Raw genomic sequence first — 21,849 nt, 5'->3', positions numbered from 1 at the left:
ACCACGGTGTCACTGTTGCCCCACCCGGGTTCCTGTGCTGAGAGGCAGCAGTGCTAACCACTGTGTCACTGTGCCACCCTGAGTTCCTGGTGCTGAGAGGCAGCAGTGCTAACCACTGTGCCACCGTGCCACCCCGAGTTCCTGGTGCTGAGAGGCAGCAGTGCTAACCACGGTGTCACTGTGCCGCCCTGAGTTCCTGTCACTGAGAGGCAGCAGTGCTAACCACTGTGTCACTGTTGCCACCCGAGTTCCTGGTGCTGAGAGGCCAGCAGTGCCTACCCACTGTGTCACTGTGCCACACTGAGTTCCTGTCACTGAGACGGCAGCAGTGCTAACCACTGTGTCATGTGCCACCCTGAGTTCCTGGTGCTGAGAGGCAGCAATGCTAACCACTGTGCCACCGTGCCACCCCGAGTTCCTGGTGCTGAGAGGCAGCAGTGCTAACCACTGTGTCACTGTGCCGCCCTGAGTTCCTGGTGCTGAGAGGCAGCAATGCTAACCACTGTGTCACTGTGCCACCCCGAGTTCCTGGTGCTGAGAGGCAGCAGTGCTAACCACTGTGTCACTGTGCCACCCCGAGTTCCTGCCGCTGTGATGCAGCAGTGCTAACTACTGTGCCTCGTGCCACCCTGAGTTCCTGTCACTGAGAGGCAGCAATGCTAACCACTGTGTCACTGTGCCGCCCTGAGTTCCTGGTGCTGAGAGGCAGCAATGCTAACCACTGTGTCACTGTGCCACCCCGAGTTCCTGGTGCTGAGAGGCAGCAGTGCTAACCACTGTGTCACTGTGCCACCCCGACTTCCTGCCGCTGTGATGCAGCAGTGCTAACCACTGTGTCACTGTGCCGCCCGAGTTCCTGTCACTGAGAGGCAGCAGTGCTAACCACTGTGTCACTGTGCCGCCCTGAGTTCCTGGTGCTGAGAGGCAGCAATGCTAACCACTGTGTCACTGTGCCACCCCGAGTTCCTGGTGCTGAGAGGCAGCAATGCTAACCACTGTGTCACTGTGCCGCCCCGAGTTCCTGCCGCTGTGATGCAGCAGTGCTAACCACTGTGTCACTGTGCCACCCCGAGTTCCTGCCGCTGTGATGCAGCAGTGCTAACCACTGTGTCACTGTGCCACCCCAAGTTCCTGGTGCTGAGAGGCAGCAGTGCTAACCACTGTGTCACTGTGCCACCCCGGGTTCCTGGTGCTGAGAGGCAGCAGTGCTAACCACTGTGCCACTGTGCTGCCCCGGGTTCCTGGCGCTGTGATGCAGCAGTGCTAACCACGGGTGTCACTGTGCCACCCCGAGTTCCTGGTGCTGAGAGGCAGCAGTGCTAACCACTGTGTCACCGTGCCACCCCGAGTTCCTGGTGCTGAGAGGCAGCAGTGCTAACCACTGTGTCACTGTGCCACCCCGAGTTCCTACCGCTGTGAGGCAGCAGTGCTAACCACTGTGTCACCGTGCCACCCCGAGTTCCTGGCGCTGTGATGCAGCAGTGCTAACCACTGTGTCACTGTGCCACCCCAGGCTCCTGGCGCTGAGAGGCAGCAGTGCTAACCACTGTGTCACTGTGCCACCCCAGGCTCCTGGCGCTGAGAGGCAGCAGTGCTAACCACTGTGCCCCGTGCCACCCTCTCTAAGTGGAGATTGACACTGACAGAATGTTGGATTTCATTCACCTATATCTATTCCTCCTAAAGGTCCCTCTGGTGGCTTGGGGTCCGGTTCACTGGCAATCTTGGTTCCAGAATCAGCTTGTTCCATTTATTTTAAGATAAAGAACGCGATCGAGATACATCTGCGTCTCGCTGCCTCTCCGTCTTACCTCCCCTCAGATCCGATGAAGCTGCCACGTATGCGAAGGTGTCCATGTTGATGATGTCGATAACCGGGCTGAGAACACGGGTCGGGTCCTGGCACAGAGAAGGTACAGTAACTAAACAGTGACCAAGCCATGATCACACAGGAACATGACAGCCTGGGCCAGAAGCCACCCTGACACAGTGTGTCCTGGGACCTTACCTCGGGCTGTCTCACTCCCTTTCCTCTGACCCTGAAGGGATGAATCACAAGGACAAATAGGGGCTCATAGAGTCAGAGAGGTTTACAGCATGAAACCAGGCCCTTCGGCCCAACTTCTCCATGCTGCCCAGTTTTTACCACTAAGCTAGTCCCAATTGCCCACATTTGGCCCATATCCCGCTATACCCATCTTACCCATATAACTGTCTCAATGCTTTTTCAAAGACAAAATTGTACCCACCTCTACTACTGCCTCTGGCAGCTCGTTCCAGACTCTCTCCACCCTGTGTGTGAAACAATTGTCCCTCTGGACCCTGATGTATCTCTCCCCTCTCACCTATGCAATCCAGGTTTAGACTCCCCTACCTTTGGGAAAAGATATTGACTATCTACCTCATTATGTTATAGACCTTTATAAGTTCATCCCTAAGCCTACTATGATCCAGGGAAAAACGTGCCAGTCTATCCAGGCTCTCCTTATAACTCAGACCATCAAGTCTGGTAGCATCCTAGTAAATCTTTACAGCAGTCTTTCTAGTTTTTATCATAGAATTTACAGTGCAGAAGGAGGCCATTTGGCCCATCGAGTCTGCACCGGCTCTTGGAAAGAGCACCCGACCCAAACCCACACCTCCACCCTATCCCCATAACCCAGTAACCCCACCCAACACTAAAGGGCAATTTTGGACACCAAGGGCAATTTATCATGGCCAATCCACCTAACCTGCTCATCTTTGGACTTTGGGAGGAAACCAGAGCACCCGGAGGAAACCCACGCACACACGGGGAGGATGTGCAGACTCCGTACAGACAGTGACCCAGCCGGGAACCGAACCTGGGACCCTGGAGCTGTGAAGCAATTGTGCTATCCACAATGCTACCGTGCTGCCCCCATTATCCTTTCTATAACAGGGTGACCAGAACTGTACACAATATTCCAAGTGTGGCCTTACTAATGTCTTGTACAACGTCAACAAGACGTCCCAACTCCTGTATTCAATGCTCTGACCAATGGAACCAAGCATGTCGAATGCCTTCTTCACCACCCTGTCCACCTGTGACTCTACCTCCAAGGAGCTATAAACCCCTAGGTCTCTTTGTTCTGTAACTCTCCCCAACTCCCTACCATTAACTGAGTGGGCCATGCCTCGATTTGATCCACCAAAATGCATCACCTCGCATTTATCCAAATTAAACTCCATCTGCCATTCATCGCCCACTGGCCCAATTGATCAAGATCCTGTTGCAATCTTAGATAACCTTCTTCACTATCCACTATGCCACCAATCTTGGTGTCATCTGTAAACTTACTAACCATGCCTTCTAAATTCTCATCCAAATCATTAATATAAGTAATAAATAAGTGGACCCAGCACTGATCCCCGAAGTAGATGATTCAGTCTCTGCCCGAGCCTGCTCCCCTGTTCAATACAACCATAGGCTTCAACTCCAGCTGAGGCCGCTGCTTCACATATCCCATAATTCCCGGAGAGATCAAAAATGTGACTATTCTAGCCTTCATTCTATTCAGTGACGGAACTGTCACACGACTCCTCTTCACAGTCCTACATTATTGACCCTTGACCCGTGTTCCGGATTCACCTTCTGAGGTAAGAATCACACAGCGTCCAGCTATCAAATGCCCACAGACACTGGTGTGTTTCTCAAGGGGTCACCTCTCATTATGTTAAACTCCAGAGAATATAATCCAAATTTATTCAGCCTCAAGAACAACCCTCTCATCAGGAAACAAATCGAAAGAAGCTTTGCTGCCTAACCTAAAATATGCAGAGCGAAACTACCCCAAGTTTCCAGCTGTGCTCCCAATAAAGCCCTTTAATATTGCAGCAAACCTATTATTCTAATCGAAACACCTTAGAATAAAGGCCAACAAGCCACTTGGTGTCATAATGGTTTTGTACACATAATAATAATCTTTATTGTCACAAGTATGAAAAGCCCCTAGTCGCCACATTCCGGCCCCTGTTCGGGTACACAGAGGGAGAATTCACAATGTCCAATTCACCTAACAGCACGACTTTCGGGAGGAAGCCGGAGCACCAGAAGGAAACGCATGCAGTCACCAGGAGAACGTACAGACCCCGCACAGACAGTGACCCAAGCCGGGAATCGAACCTGGGACCCAGGTACAGTGAAGCAACAGATCTAAACACTCTGCTACCGTGCTGCCCTCATACAAGCTGCATTTATGTAACTTATGCAAACACACACACACCAGTTTGATAAAAACATTTAAAATTTCACAACACTGCAAAGAATTCTGCATTTCAATTATGATCAAAGTGACCAAGTTCACCGTTCACCACAAAATAACCCAACAGCCAGGCAGGATCGATCGTTCCCTTTACTGTGACAGAGCGACAGGATCGATCAATCCCTTTACTGTGACAGAGCGACAGGATCGATCACCCCCTTTACTGTGACAGAGAGACAGGATCGATCACTCCCTTTACTGTGACAGAGAGACAGGATCGATCGTTCCCTTTACTGTGACAGAGCGACAGGATCGATCACTCCCTTTACTGTGACAGAGTGACAGGATCGATCACTCCCTTTACTGTGACAGAGAGACAGGATCGATCACTCCCTTTACTGTGACAGAGAGACAGGATCGATCACTCCCTTTACTGTGACAGAAAGACAGGATCAATCACTCCCTTTACTGTGACAGAGACAGGATCGATCACTCCCTTTACTGTGAGAGAGACAGGATCGATCACTCCCTTTACTGTGACAGAGAGACAGGATCGATCACTCCCTTTACTGTGACAGAAAGACAGGATCAATCACTCCCTTTACTGTGACAGAGAGACAGGATCAATCACTCCCTTTACTGTGAGAGAGACAGGATCGATCACTCCCTTTACTGTGACAGAGACAGGATCGATCACTCCCTTTACTGTGAGAGAGACAGGATCGATCACTCCCTTTACTGTGACAGAGAGACAGGATCGATCACTCCCTTTACTGTGACAGAAAGACAGGATCAATCACTCCCTTTACTGTGACAGAGAGACAGGATCAATCACTCCCTTTACTGTGAGAGAGACAGGATCGATCACTCCCTTTACTGTGACAGAGAGACAGGATCGATCACTCCCTTTACTGTGACAGAGAGACAGGATCGATCACTCCCTTTACTGTGAGAGAGACAGGATCGATCACTCCCTTTACTGTGAGAGAGAGACAGGATCGATCACTCCCTTTACTGTGAGAGAGACAGGATCGATCACTCCCTTTACTGTGAGAGAGAGACAGGATCGATCACTCCCTTTACAGTGACAGAGAGACAGGATCGATCACTCCCTTTACTGTGAGAGAGAGACAGGATCGATCACTCCCTTTACTGTGAGAGAGACAGGATCGATCACTCCCTTTACTGTGACAGAGAGACAGGATCGATCACTCCCTTTACTGTGAGAGAGACAGGATCGATCACTCCCTTTACTGTGAGAGAGAGACAGGATCGATCACTCCCTTTACTGTGAGAGAGACAGGATCGATCACTCCCTTTACTGTGAGAGAGAGAGACAGGATCGATCACTCCCTTTACTGTGAGAGAGACAGGATCGATCACTCCCTTTACTGTGACAGAGAGACAGGATCGATCACTCCCTTTAATGTGACAGAGAGACAGGATCGATCACTCCCTTTACTGTGACAGAGAGACAGGATCGATCACTCCCTTTACTGTGACAGAGAGACAGGATCGATCACTCCCTTTACTGTGACAGAGAGACAGGATCGATCACTCCCTTTACTGTGACAAAGAGACAGGATCGATCACTCCCTTCACTGTGACAGAGAGACAGGATCGATCACTCCCTTTACTGTGAGAGAGAGACAGGATCGATCACTCCCTTTACTGTGACAGAGAGACAGAACCATCACTCCCTTTACTGTGACAGAGAGACAGGATCGATCACTCCCTTTACTGTGAGAGAGACAGGATCGATCACTCCCTTTACTGTGACAGAGAGACAGGATCGATCACTCCCTTTACTGTGACAGAGAGACAGGATCGATCACTCCCTTTACTGTGAGAGAGACAGGATCGATCACTCCCTTTACTGTGACAGAGAGACAGGATCGATCACTCCCTTTACTGTGACAGAGCGACAGGATCGATCACTCCCTTTACTGTGACAGAGAGACAGGATCGATCACTCCCTTTACTGTGACAGAGAGACAGGATCGATCACTCCCTTTACTGTGACAGAGTGACAGGATCGATCACTCCCTTTACTGTGAGAGAGACAGGATCGATCACTCCCTTTACTGTGACAGAGAGACAGGATCGATCACTCCCTTTACTGTGAGAGAGACAGGATCGATCACTCCCTTTACTGTGACAGAGAGACAGGATCGATCACTCCCTTTACTGTGACAGAGAGACAGGATCGATCGTTCCCTTTACTGTGACAGAGCGACAGGATCGATCACTCCCTTTACTGTGACAGAGAGACAGGATCGATCACTCCCTTTACTGTGACAGAGAGACAGGATCGATCACTCCCTTTACTGTGACAGAGAGACAGGATCGACCACTCCCTTTACTGTGACAGAGAGACAGGATCGATCACTCCCTTTACTGTGACAGAGAGACAGGATCGATCACTCCCTTTACTGTGACAGAGAGACAGGATCGACCACTCCCTTTACTGTGACAGAGAGACAGGATCGACCACTCCCTTTACTGTGACAGAGAGACAGGATCGATCACTCCCTTTACTGTGACAGAAAGACAGGATCAATCACTCCCTTTACTGTGACAGAGAGACAGGATCAATCACTCCCTTTACTGTGAGAGAGACAGGATCGATCACTCCCTTTACTGTGACAGAGAGACAGGATCGATCACTCCCTTTACTGTGACAGAGAGAAAGGATCGATCACTCCCTTTACTGTGAGAGAGACAGGATCGATCACTCCCTTTACTGTGACAGAGAGACAGGATCAATCACTCCCTTTACTGTGAGAGAGACAGGATCGATCACTCCCTTTACTGTGACAGAGCGACAGGATCGATCAATCCCTTTACTGTGACAGAGAGACAGGATCGATCACTCCGTTTACTGTGACAGAGAGACAGGATCGATCGTTCCCTTTACTGTGACAGAGCGACAGGATCGATCACTCCCTTTACTGTGACAGAGTGACAGGATCGATCACTCCCTTTACTGTGACAGAGAGACAGGATCGATCACTCCCTTTACTGTGACAGAGAGACAGGATCGATCACTCCCTTTACTGTGACAGAGAGACAGGATCGATCACTCCCTTTACTGTGACAGAAAGACAGGATCAATCACTCCCTTTACTGTGACAGAGAGACAGGATCAATCACTCCCTTTACTGTGACAGAGAGACAGGATCGATCACTCCCTTTACTGTGACAGAGAGACAGGATCGATCACTCCCTTTACTGTGACAGAGAGACAGGATCGATCACTCCCTTTACTGTGACAGAGAGACAGGATCGATCACTCCCTTTACTGTGACAGAGAGACAGGATCGATCACTCCCTTTACTGTGACAGAGAGACAGGATCGATCACTCCCTTTACTGTGACAGAGAGACAGGATCGATCACTCCCTTTACTGTGTGAGAGAGACAGGATCGATCACTCCCTTTACTGTGACAGAGAGACAGGATCGATCACTCCCTTTACTGTGACAGAGCGACAGGATCGATCACTCCCTTTACTGTGACAGAGAGACAGGATCGATCACTCCCTTTACTGTGAGAGAGACAGGATCGATCACTCCCTTTGCTGTGACAGAGAGACAGGATCGATCACTCCCTTTACTGTGACAGAGAGACAGGATCGATCACTCCCTTTACTGTGAGAGAGAGACAGTATCGATCACTCCCTTTACTGTGACAGAGAGACAGGATCGATCACTCCCTTTACTGTGACAGAGAGACAGGATCGATCACTCCCTTTACTGTGACAGAGAGACAGGATCGATCACTCCCTTTACTGTGACAGAGAGACAGGATCGATCACTCCCTTTACTGTGTGAGAGAGACAGGATCGATCACTCCCTTTACTGTGACAGAGAGACAGGATCGATCACTCCCTTTACTGTGAGAGAGAGACAGGATCGATCACTCCCTTTACTGTGAGAGAGAGACAGGATTGATCACTCCCTTTACTGTGACAGAGAAACAGGATCGATCACTCCCTTTACTGTGACAGAGAGACAGATCCATCACTCCCTTTACTGTGACAGAGAGACAGGATCGATCACTCCCTTTACTGTGACAGAGAGACAGGATCGATCACTCCCTTTACTGTGACAGAGAGACAGGATCGATCACTCCCTTTACTGTGAGAGAGACAGGATCGATCACTCCCTTTACTGTGACAGAGAGACAGGATTGATCACTCCCTTTACTGTGAGAGAGACAGGATCGATCACTCCCTTTACTGTAACAGAGAGACAGGATCGATCACTCCCTTTGCTGTGACAGAGAGACAGGATCGATCACTCCCTTTACTGTGACAGAGAGACAGGATCGATCACTCCCTTTACTGTGAGAGAGACAGGATCGATCACTCCCTTTACTGTGACAGAGAGACAGGATCGATCACTCCCTTTACTGTGACAGAGAGGCAGGATCGATCACTCCCTTTACTGTGACAGAGCGACAGGATCAATCACTCCCTTTACTGTGACAGAGAGACAGGATCAATCACTCCCTTTACTGTGACAGAGAGACAGGATCGATCACTCCCTTTACTGTGACAGAGAGACAGGATCGATCACTCCCTTTACTGTGACAGAGAGACAGGATCGATCACTCCCTTTACTGTGACAGAGAGACAGGATCGATCACTCCCTTTACTGTGACAGAGAGACAGGATCGATCACTCCCTTTACTGTGACAGAGAGACAGGATCGATCACTCCCTTTACTGTGACAGAGAGACAGGATCGATCACTCCCTTACTGTTAGAGAGACAGGATCGATCACTCCCTTTACTGTGAGAGAGAGACAGTATCGATCACTCCCTTTACTGTGACAGAGAGACAGGATCGATCACTCCCTTTACTGTGAGAGAGAGACAGGATCGATCACTCCCTTTACTGTGAGAGAGAGAGACAGGGTCGATCACTCCCTTTACTGTGACAGAGAGACAGGATCGATCACTCCCTTTACTGTGACAGAGAGACAGGATCGATCACTCCCTTTACTGTGACAGAGAGACAGGATCGATCACTCCCTTTACTGTGACAGAAAGACAGGATCAATCACTCCCTTTACTGTGACAGAGAGACAGGATCAATCACTCCCTTTACTGTGAGAGAGACAGGATCGATCACTCCCTTTACTGTGACAGAGAGACAGGATCGATCACTCACTTTACTGTGACAGAGAGACAGGATCGATCACTCCCTTTACTGTGACAGAGAGACAGGATCGATCACTCCCTTTACTGTGACAGAGAGACAGGATCGATCACTCCCTTTACTGTGAGAGAGACAGGATCGATCACTCCCTTTACTGTGAGAGAGACAGGATCGATCACTCCCTTTACTGTGAGAGAGACAGGATCGATCACTCCCTTTACTGTGACAGAGAGACAGTATCGATCACTCCCTTTACTGTGAGAGAGACAGGATCGATCACTCCCTTTACTGTGACAGAGAGACAGGATCGATCACTCCCTTTACTGTGAGAGAGACAGGATCGATCACTCCCTTTACTGTGACAGAGAGACAGGATCGATCACTCCCTTTACTGTGACAGAGAGACAGGATCGATCGTTCCCTTTACTGTGACAGAGCGACAGGATCGATCACTCCCTTTACTGTGACAGAGAGACAGGATCGATCACTCCCTTTACTGTGACAGAGAGACAGGATCGATCACTCCCTTTACTGTGACAGAGAGACAGGATCGACCACTCCCTTTACTGTGACAGAGAGACAGGATCGATCACTCCCTTTACTGTGACAGAGAGACAGGATCGATCACTCCCTTTACTGTGACAGAGAGACAGGATCGACCACTCCCTTTACTGTGACAGAGAGACAGGATCGACCACTCCCTTTACTGTGACAGAGAGACAGGATCGATCACTCCCTTTACTGTGACAGAAAGACAGGATCAATCACTCCCTTTACTGTGACAGAGAGACAGGATCAATCACTCCCTTTACTGTGAGAGAGACAGGATCGATCACTCCCTTTACTGTGACAGAGAGACAGGATCGATCACTCCCTTTACTGTGACAGAGAGAAAGGATCGATCACTCCCTTTACTGTGAGAGAGACAGGATCGATCACTCCCTTTACTGTGACAGAGAGACAGGATCAATCACTCCCTTTACTGTGAGAGAGACAGGATCGATCACTCCCTTTACTGTGACAGAGCGACAGGATCGATCAATCCCTTTACTGTGACAGAGAGACAGGATCGATCACTCCGTTTACTGTGACAGAGAGACAGGATCGATCGTTCCCTTTACTGTGACAGAGCGACAGGATCGATCACTCCCTTTACTGTGACAGAGTGACAGGATCGATCACTCCCTTTACTGTGACAGAGAGACAGGATCGATCACTCCCTTTACTGTGACAGAGAGACAGGATCGATCACTCCCTTTACTGTGACAGAGAGACAGGATCGATCACTCCCTTTACTGTGACAGAGAGACAGGATCGATCACTCCCTTTACTGTGACAGAAAGACAGGATCAATCACTCCCTTTACTGTGACAGAGAGACAGGATCAATCACTCCCTTTACTGTGACAGAGAGACAGGATCGATCACTCCCTTTACTGTGACAGAGAGACAGGATCGATCACTCCCTTTACTGTGACAGAGAGACAGGATCGATCACTCCCTTTACTGTGACAGAGAGACAGGATCGATCACTCCCTTTACTGTGACAGAGAGACAGGATCGATCACTCCCTTTACTGTGACAGAGAGACAGGATCGATCACATCCCTTTACTGTGACAGAGAGACAGGATCGATCACTCCCTTTACTGTGTGAGAGAGACAGGATCGATCACTCCCTTTACTGTGACAGAGAGACAGGATCGATCACTCCCTTTACTGTGACAGAGAGACAGGATCGATCACTCCCTTTACTGTGACAGAGAGACAGGATCGATCACTCCCTTTACTGTGAGAGAGACAGGATCGATCACTCCCTTTGCTGTGACAGAGAGACAGGATCGATCACTCCCTTTACTGTGACAGAGAGACAGGATCGATCACTCCCTTTACTGTGAGAGAGAGACAGTATCGATCACTCCCTTTACTGTGACAGAGAGACAGGATCGATCACTCCCTTTACTGTGACAGAGAGACAGGATCGATCACTCCCTTTACTGTGACAGAGAGACAGGATCGATCACTCCCTTTACTGTGACAGAGAGACAGGATCGATCACTCCCTTTACTGTGTGAGAGAGACAGGATCGATCACTCCCTTTACTGTGACAGAGAGACAGGATCGATCACTCCCTTTACTGTGTGAGAGAGACAGGATCGATCACTCCCTTTACTGTGACAGAGAGACAGGATCGATCACTCCCTTTACTGTGACAGAGAGACAGGATCGATCACTCCCTTTACTGTGACAGAGAGACAGGATCGATCACTCCCTTTACTGTGTGAGAGACAGGATCGATCACTCCCTTTGCTGTGACAGAGAGACAGGATCGATCACTCCCTTTACTGTGACAGAGAGACAGGATCGATCACTCCCTTTACTGTGAGAGAGAGACAGTATCGATCACTCCCTTTACTGTGACAGAGAGACAGGATCGATCACTCCCTTTACTGTGACAGAGAGACAGGATCGATCACTCCCTTTACTGTGACAGAGAGATACTGTGACAGAGAGACAGGATCGATCACTCCCTTTACTGTGACAGAGAGACAGGATCGATCACTCCCTTTACTGTGAGAGAGAGACAGGATCGATCACTCCCTTTACTGTGAGAGAGAGACAGGATTGATCACTCCCTTTACTGTGACAGAGAAACAGGATCGATCACTCCCTTTACTGTGACAGAGAGACAGATCCATCACTCCCTTTACTGTGACAGAGAGACAGGATCGATCACTCCCTTTACTGTGACAGAGAGACAGGATCGATCACTCCCTTTACTGTGACAGAGAGACAGGATCGATCACTCCCTTTACTGTGAGAGAGACAGGATCGATCACTCCCTTTACTGTGACAGAGAGACAGGATTGATCACTCCCTTTACTGTGAGAGAGACAGGATCGATCACTCCCTTAACTGTAACAGAGAGACAGGATCGATCACTCCCTTTGCTGTGACAGAGAGACAGGATCGATCACTCCCTTTACTGTGACAGAGAGACAGGATCGATCACTCCCTTTACTGTGAGAGAGACAGGATCGATCACTCCCTTTACTGTGACAGAGAGACAGGATCGATCACTCCCTTTACTGTGACAGAGAGGCAGGATCGATCACTCCCTTTACTGTGACAGAGCGACAGGATCAATCACTCCCTTTACTGTGACAGAGAGACAGGATCAATCACTCCCTTTACTGTGACAGAGAGACAGGATCGATCACTCCCTTTACTGTGACAGAGAGACAGGATCGATCACTCCCTTTACTGTGACAGAGAGACAGGATCGATCACTCCCTTTACTGTGACAGAGAGACAGGATCGATCACTCCCTTTACTGTGACAGAGAGACAGGATCGATCACTCCCTTTACTGTTAGAGAGACAGGATCGATCACTCCCTTTACTGTGAGAGAGAGACAGTATCGATCACTCCCTTTACTGTGACAGAGAGACAGGATCGATCACTCCCTTTACTGTGAGAGAGAGACAGGATCGATCACTCCCTTTACTGTGAGAGAGAGAGACAGGGTCGATCACTCCCTTTACTGTGACAGAGAGACAGGATCGATCACTCCCTTTACTGTGACAGAGAGACAGGATCGATCACTCCCTTTACTGTGACAGAGAGACAGGATCGATCACTCCCTTTACTGTGACAGAAAGACAGGATCAATCACTCCCTTTACTGTGACAGAGAGACAGGATCAATCACTCCCTTTACTGTGAGAGAGACAGGATCGATCACTCCCTTTACTGTGACAGAGAGACAGGATCGATCACTCCCTTTACTGTGACAGAGAGACAGGATCGATCACTCCCTTTACTGTGACAGAGAGACAGGATCGATCACTCCCTTTACTGTGACAGAGAGACAGGATCGATCACTCCCTTTACTGTGAGAGAGACAGGATCGATCACTCCCTTTACTGTGAGAGAGACAGGATCGATCACTCCCTTTACTGTGAGAGAGACAGGATCGATCACTCCCTTTACTGTGACAGAGAGACAGGATCGATCACTCCCTTTACTGTGACAGAGAGACAGGATCGATCACTCCCTTTACTGTGAGAGAGACAGGATCGATCACTCCCTTTACTGTGACAGAGAGACAGGATTGATCACTCCCTTTACTGTGAGAGAGACAGGATCGATCACTCCCTTAACTGTAACAGTGAGACAGGATCGATCACTCCCTTTGCTGTGACAGAGAGACAGGATCGATCACTCCCTTTACTGTGACAGAGAGACAGGATCGATCACTCCCTTTACTGTGAGAGAGACAGGATCGATCACTCCCTTTACTGTGACAGAGAGACAGGATCGATCACTCCCTTTACTGTGACAGAGAGGCAGGATCGATCACTCCCTTTACTGTGACAGAGCGACAGGATCAATCACTCCCTTTACTGTGACAGAGAGACAGGATCAATCACTCCCTTTACTGTGACAGAGAGACAGGATCGATCACTCCCTTTACTGTGACAGAGAGACAGGATCGATCACTCCCTTTACTGTGACAGAGAGACAGGATCGATCACTCCCTTTACTGTGACAGAGAGACAGGATCGATCACTCCCTTTACTGTGACAGAGAGACAGGATCGATCACTCCCTTTACTGTTAGAGAGACAGGATCGATCACTCCCTTTACTGTGAGAGAGAGACAGTATCGATCACTCCCTTTACTGTGACAGAGAGACAGGATCGATCACTCCCTTTACTGTGAGAGAGAGACAGGATCGATCACTCCCTTTACTGTGAGAGAGAGAGACAGGGTCGATCACTCCCTTTACTGTGACAGAGAGACAGGATCGATCACTCCCTTTACTGTGACAGAGAGACAGGATCGATCACTCCCTTTACTGTGACAGAGAGACAGGATCGATCACTCCCTTTACTGTGACAGAAAGACACGATCAATCACTCCCTTTACTGTGACAGAGAGACAGGATCAATCACTCCCTTTACTGTGAGAGAGACAGGATCGATCACTCCCTTTACTGTGACAGAGAGACAGGATCGATCACTCCCTTTACTGTGACAGAGAGACAGGATCGATCACTCCCTTTACTGTGACAGAGAGACAGGATCGATCACTCCCTTTACTGTGACAGAGAGACAGGATCGATCACTCCCTTTACTGTGAGAGAGACAGGATCGATCACTCCCTTTACTGTGAGAGAGACAGGATCGATCACTCCCTTTACTGTGAGAGAGACAGGATCGATCACTCCCTTTACTGTGACAGAGAGACAGTATCGATCACTCCCTTTACTGTGACAGAGAAACAGGATCGATTACTCCCTTCACTGTGAGAGAGAGACAGGATCGATCACTCCCTTCACTGTGACAGAGAGACAGGATCGATCACTCCCTTTACTGTGACAGAGAGACAGGATCGATCACTCCCTTTACTGTGAGAGAGAGACAGGATCGATCACTCCCTTTACTGTGAGAGAGAGACAGGATTGATCACTCCCTTTACTGTGACAGAGAAACAGGATCGATCACTCCCTTTACTGTGACAGAGAGACAGATCCATCACTCCCTTTACTGTGACAGAGAGACAGGATCGATCACTCCCTTTACTGTGACAGAGAGACAGGATCGATCACTCCCTTTACTGTGACAGAGAGACAGGATCGATCACTCCCTTTACTGTGAGAGAGACAGGATCGATCACTCCCTTTACTGTGACAGAGAGACAGGATTGATCACTCCCTTTACTGTGAGAGAGACAGGATCGATCACTCCCTTTACTGTAACAGAGAGACAGGATCGATCACTCCCTTTGCTATGACAGAGAGACAGGATCGATCACTCCCTTTACTGTGACAGAGAGACAGGATCGATCACTCCCTTTACTGTGAGAGAGACAGGATCGATCACTCCCTTTACTGTGACAGAGAGACAGGATCGATCACTCCCTTTACTGTGACAGAGAGGCAGGATCGATCACTCCCTTTACTGTGACAGAGCGACAGGATCAATCACTCCCTTTACTGTGACAGAGAGACAGGATCAATCACTCCCTTTACTGTGACAGAGAGACAGGATCGATCACATCCCTTTACTGTGACAGAGAGACAGGATCGATCACTCCCTTTACTGTGACAGAGAGACAGGATCGATCACTCCCTTTACTGTGACAGAGAGACAGGATCGATCACTCCCTTTACTGTGACAGAGAGACAGGATCGATCACTCCCTTTACTGTTAGAGAGACAGGATCGATCACTCCCTTTACTGTGAGAGAGAGACAGTATCGATCACTCCCTTTACTGTGACAGAGAGACAGGATCGATCACTCCCTTTACTGTGAGAGAGAGACAGGATCGATCACTCCCTTTACTGTGAGAGAGAGAGACAGGGTCGATCACTCCCTTTACTGTGACAGAGAGACAGGATCGATCACTCCCTTTACTGTGACAGAGAGACAGGATCGATCACTCCCTTTACTGTGACAGAGAGACAGGATCGATCACTCCCTTTACTGTGACAGAGAGACAGGATCAATCACTCCCTTTACTGTGACAGAGAGACAGGATCAATCACTCCCTTTACTGTGAGAGAGACAGGATCGATCACTCCCTTTACTGTGACAGAGAGACAGGATCGATCACTCCCTTTACTGTGACAGAGAGACAGGATCGATCACTCCCTTTACTGTGACAGAGAGACAGGATCGATCACTCCCTTTACTGTGACAGAGAGACAGGATCGATCACTCCCTTTACTGTGAGAGAGACAGGATCGATCACTCCCTTTACTGTGAGAGAGACAGGATCGATCACTCCCTTTACTGTGAGAGAGACAGGATCGATCACTCCCTTTACTGTGACAGAGAGACAGTATCGATCACTCCCTTTACTGTGACAGAGAAACAGGATCGATTACTCCCTTCACTGTGAGAGAGAGACAGGATCGATCACTCCCTTTACTGTGAGAGAGAGACAGGATCGATCACTCCCTTTACTGTGACAGAGAGACAGATCCATCACTCCCTTTACTGTAAGAAGTCTTACAACACCAGGTTAAAGTCCAACAGGTTTGTTTCAAACACGAGCTTTCGGAGCACGGCTCCTTCTTCAGGTGAATGGAAAGGCTTGTTCCAGAAATGTTTATATAGACACAGTCAGAGATGCCCCGGAATGCGAGCACCTGCAGGCAATCAAATCATCAAAGATGCAGAGAGAGAGGTAACTCCAGGTTAAAGAGGTGTGAATTGTCCCAAGCCAGTTCAGTCGGTAGGCCTCTGCAAGTCCAGGCTTGTTGGTGGGGGCCGAATGTAATGCGACATGAATCCCAGATCCCGGTTGAGTCCGCATTCATGCGTGCGGAACTTAGCTATAAGTTTTTGCTCAGCAATTTTGCGTTGTCGCGTCTCCTGAAGGCCTCCTTGTAGAATGCTGACCCGGAGATCAGAGGCTGAATGTCCTTGACTGCTGAAGTGTTCCCCAACTGGAAGGGAACAGTCCTGCCTGTTGATAGTCGCACGATGCCCGTTTATTCGTTGTCGCAGTGTCTGCATGGTCTCGCCAATGTACCACGCTTCGGGACATCCTTTCCTGCAGCGTATGAGGTAGACTACATTGGTCGAGTCGCACGAGTATGCGCCGCGTACCTGGTGGGTGGTGTTTCCACGTGTAATGGTGGTGTCCATGTCGATGATCTGGCATGTCTTGCAGAGATTACCCTGGCAGGGTTTTGTGGTGTTGTGGTTGCTGTTCTGAAGGCTGGGTAATTTGCTGCAAACAATGGTTTGTTTGAGGTTGCGCGGTTGTTTGAAGGCCAGTAGTGGGGGTGTGGGGATGACCTTGGCAAGATGTCCATCCTCGCTGATGATGTGTTGGAGGCTGCGAAGAAGATGTCGTAGTTTCTCCGCCCCAGGAAAGTACTGGACGACGAAGGGTACTCTGTCAGTGGTGTCCCGTGTTTGTCTTCTGAGGAGGTCGGTGCGGTTTTTTGCTGTGGCGCGGTGGAACTGTCGATCAATGAGTCGAGCGCCATATCCCGTTCGTACGAGGGCATCTTTCAGCATCTGTAGGTGTCTGTTGCGCTCCTCCTTGTCTGAGCAGATCCTGTGTATACGGAGGGCTTGTCCATAGGGGATGGCTTCTTTAATGTGTTTCGGGTGAAAGCTGGAGAAGTGGAGCATCGTGAGATTATCTGTGGGCTTGCGGTAAAGCGAGGTGCTGAGGTGACCGTCCTTGATGGAGACGAGTGTGTCCAAGAATGGAACTGAATTTGGAGAATAGTCCATGGTGAGTTTGATGGTGGGATGGAACTTATTGATGTCATCGTGTAGTCGTTTCAGTGATGTCTCGCCGTGGGTCCAAAGGAAAAAAATGTCATCGATGTATCTGGTGTATAGCATCGGTTGAAAGTCCTGTGTGGTGAGGAAGTCCTGTTCAAACTTGTGCATGAAGATGTTGGCATATTGAGGTGCAAATTTGGTCCCCATGGCTGTTCCGTGCGTCTGGATGAAGAATTTGTTGTCGAAGGTGAAGACGTTGTGGTCTAGAATGAAACGGATGAGTTGCAGAATTGCGTCTGGAGATTGGCAGTTGTCGGTGTTGAGGACTGAGGCTGTTGCAGCAATGCCGTCGTCATGGGGGATGCTGGTGTAGAGTGCCGAGACATCCATTGTGACGAGGAATGTTCCTGGTTCAACTGGTCCATGGGTGCTGAGTTTCTGTAGGAAGTCCGTCGTGTCGCGACAGAAGCTGGGTGTACCTTGTACGATGGGTTTCAAGATGCCCTCGATGTGGCCAGAGAGGTTCTCACACAGGGTCCCATTGCCTGAAACGATAGGACGGCCTGGTGTGTTGGCCTTGTGTATTTTCGGGAGGCAGTAGAGATCTCCAATGCGGGGATTACGTGGGATGAGAGCACGTAGGGTGTTCTGAAGGTCTGGATCTAAGGTCTTGATCAGTCTGCTGAGTTGGCGGATGTGTTCCTTGGTTGGATCTGCGGGTAACTGCCTGTAGTGTTCCTGGTTGTCGAGTTGTCGGTATACTTCTTTGCAGTAGTCTGTTCTGTTCAGTATGACGGTGGCCCCTCCTTTGTCTGCTGGTTTGATGACGATGTTGCGGTTGGTCTTGAGAGTGCGGATGGCGTTGCGTTGTGCTTGGGTGACGTTTGAGGCTGCCTTGTGATTGCGAGTGATGAATCTGGCATTGACCCCTCAAATTGGACCCTCAAACCCTCAAATTGGACCCCTCCGGAAGGCCGCTGCCCTAGACTCGACATGTATGCTCAAGCCGTCAGAAGTCGTGTCAATGCCAGATTCATCACTCGCAATCACAAGGCAGCCTCAAACGTCACCCAAGCACAACGCAGCGCCATCCGCACTCTCAAGACCAACCGCAACATCGTCATCAAACCAGCAGACAAAGGAGGGGCCACCGTCATACTGAACAGAACAGACTACTGCAAAGAAGTATACCGACAACTCGACAACCAGGAACACTACAGGCAGTTACCCGCAGATCCAACCAAGGAACACATCCGCCAACTCAGCAGACTGATCAAGACCTTAGATCCAGACCTTCAGAACACCCTACGTGCTCTCATCCCACGTAATCCCCGCATTGGAGATCTCTACTGCCTCCCGAAAATACACAAGGCCAACACACCAGGCCGTCCTATCGTTTCAGGCAATGGGACCCTGTGTGAGAACCTCTCTGGCCACATCGAGGGCATCTTGAAACCCATCGTACAAGGTACACCCAGCTTCTGTCGCGACACGACGGACTTCCTACAGAAACTCAGCACCCATGGACCAGTTGAACCAGGAACATTCCTCGTCACAATGGATGTCTCGGCACTCTACACCAGCATCCCCCATGACGACGGCATTGCTGCAACAGCCTCAGTCCTCAACACCGACAACTGCCAATCTCCAGACGCAATTCTGCAACTCATCCGTTTCATTCTAGACCACAACGTCTTCACCTTCGACAACAAATTCTTCATCCAGACGCACGGAACAGCCATGGGGACCAAATTTGCACCTCAATATGCCAACATCTTCATGCACAAGTTTGAACAGGACTTCCTCACCACACAGGACTTTCAACCGATGCTATACACCAGATACATCGATGACATTTTTTTCCTTTGGACCCACGGCGAGACATCACTGAAACGACTACACGATGACATCAATAAGTTCCATCCCACCATCAAACTCACCATGGACTATTCTCCAAATTCAGTTCCATTCTTGGACACACTCGTCTCCATCAAGGACGGTCACCTCAGCACCTCGCTTTACCGCAAGCCCACAGACAACCTCACGATGCTCCACTTCCCCAGCTTTCACCCGAAACACATTAAAGAAGCCATCCCCTATGGACAAGCCCTCCGTATACACAGGATCTGCTCAGACAAGGAGGAGCGCAACAGACACCTACAGATGCTGAAAGATGCCCTCGTACGAACGGGATATGGCGCTCGACTCATTGATCGACAGTTCCACCGCGCCACAGCAAAAAACCGCACCGACCTCCTCAGAAGACAAACACGGGACACCACTGACAGAGTACCCTTCGTCGTCCAGTACTTTCCTGGGGCGGAGAAACTACGACATCTTCTTCGCAGCCTCCAACACATCATCAGCGAGGATGGACATCTTGCCAAGGTCATCCCCACACCCCCACTACTGGCCTTCAAACAACCGCGCAACCTCAAACAAACCATTGTTTGCAGCAAATTACCCAGCCTTCAGAACAGCAACCACAACACCACAAAACCCTGCCAGGGTAATCTCTGCAAGACATGCCAGATCATCGACATGGACACCACCATTACACGTGGAAACACCACCCACCAGGTACGCGGCGCATACTCGTGCGACTCGACCAATGTAGTCTACCTCATACGCTGCAGGAAAGGATGTCCCGAAGCGTGGTACATTGGCGAGACCATGCAGACACTGCGACAACGAATAAACGGGCATCGTGCGACTATCAACAGGCAGGACTGTTCCCTTCCAGTTGGGGAACACTTCAGCAGTCAAGGACATTCAGCCTCTGATCTCCGGGTCAGCATTCTACAAGGAGGCCTTCAGGAGACGCGACAACGCAAAATTGCTGAGCAAAAACTTATAGCTAAGTTCCGCACGCATGAATGCGGACTCAACCGGGATCCAGCAGAGGGCAGCAGAGCAGAGCTACTGATCAGCTGTTCTGGGGAAATTTGCATACGTGCAGTGCGGTCAGCCTAAGTTGAAGGTGAATCTGCGAAGGGGACCCGAGGAGTTTGAGTGAAGGCAATCATCCAGCAGAGGGCAGCAGAGCAGAGCTACTGATCAGCTGTTCTGGGGAAATTTGCATACGTGCAGTGCGGTCAGCCTAAGTTGAAGGTGAATCTGCGAAGGGGACCCGAGGAGTTTGAGTGAAGGCAATCATCCAGCAGAGGGCAGCAGAGCAGAGCTACTGATCAGCTGTTCTGGGGAAATTTGCATACGTGCAGTGCGGTCAGCCTAAGTTGAAGGTGGTTTGTGGAGAGGCTGTTGGCAAGTGACAGTTCAACCCGAAACACTTCGTGAGTGTTTCCCACCCTACCTCCTCCTCTAACCAACCCCCCCACCCCACGGTGGTTGGGAAGCGGGAGCAGGGGCCTGTCGTGAAGGTGAGTGAGTGCCTTTAAATTTGCTTACCTTTGAGCGGGAGCAGGGTTTGAGGTAATATCAGGTAAGCTCTTCCTTTCTTTTTCTTTTTCTTGTTATTTTTTAAATCTAGAGGTGATGTCAGGGAAGGCAGTACAATGCTCCTCCTGCAGAATGTTTGAGGTGAGGGACGCCGTCAGTGTCCCTGCTGATTTCATCTGTGGGAAGTGCACCCAACTCCAGCTCCTCAAAAACCGTGTTAGGGACCTGGAGCTTGAGCTGGATGAACTTCGGATCATTCGGGAGGCAGAGGGGGTCAGAGATAGGAGCTTCAGGGAAATAGTTACACCAAAGACTGGAGATAGATGGGTAACTGTAAGAGGGACTGGGAAGAAGCAGTCAGTGCAGGGACCCCCTGCGGTCGTTCCCCTGAGAAACAAGTATACCGTTTTGGATACTTGTGGGGGGGACGACTTACCAGGGGTAAGCCATGGGGTACGGGCCTCTGGCACGGAGTCTGTCCCTGTTGCTCAGAAGGGAAGGGGGGAAAGGAGTAGAACATTAGTAATTGGGGACTCAATAGTCAGGGGCACAGATAGGAGATTTTGTGGGAGCGAGAGAGACTCACGTTTGGTATGTTGCCTCCCAGGTGCAAGGGTACGTGATGTCTCGGATCGTGTTTTCCGGGTCCTTAAGGGGGAGGGGGAGCAGCCCCAAGTCGTAGTCCACATTGGCACTAACGACATAGGTAGGAAAGGGGACAAGGATGTCAGGCAGGCCTTTAGGGAGCTAGGATGGAAGCTCAGAGCGAGAACAAACAGAGTTGTTATCTCTGGGTTGTTGCCCGTGCCACG

General features: G+C 49.9%; 1 protein-coding gene across 1 annotated transcript in view; it reads right to left on the bottom strand.

The window, feature by feature from the left end:
* Positions 1-1,708: 1,708 nt before the first annotated feature.
* The window catches only part of LOC119966931 (polypeptide N-acetylgalactosaminyltransferase 16-like), a 49,783-nt gene continuing 29,642 nt past the window's right edge, over positions 1,709-21,849 (bottom strand). The window contains exon 6 of the mRNA XM_038798889.1: positions 1,709-1,899. Within this exon, the coding sequence (XP_038654817.1) occupies positions 1,756-1,899 (144 nt within the window). The 3' untranslated portion in view covers positions 1,709-1,755. The remainder of the gene's footprint in view (positions 1,900-21,849) is intronic.

This window comes from Scyliorhinus canicula, chromosome 6, assembly GCF_902713615.1.
Source record: "Scyliorhinus canicula chromosome 6, sScyCan1.1, whole genome shotgun sequence".
Classification (NCBI taxonomy): Eukaryota; Metazoa; Chordata; class Chondrichthyes; order Carcharhiniformes; family Scyliorhinidae; genus Scyliorhinus; species Scyliorhinus canicula.
This window is presented reverse-complemented; position numbering and strand designations above follow the sequence as displayed.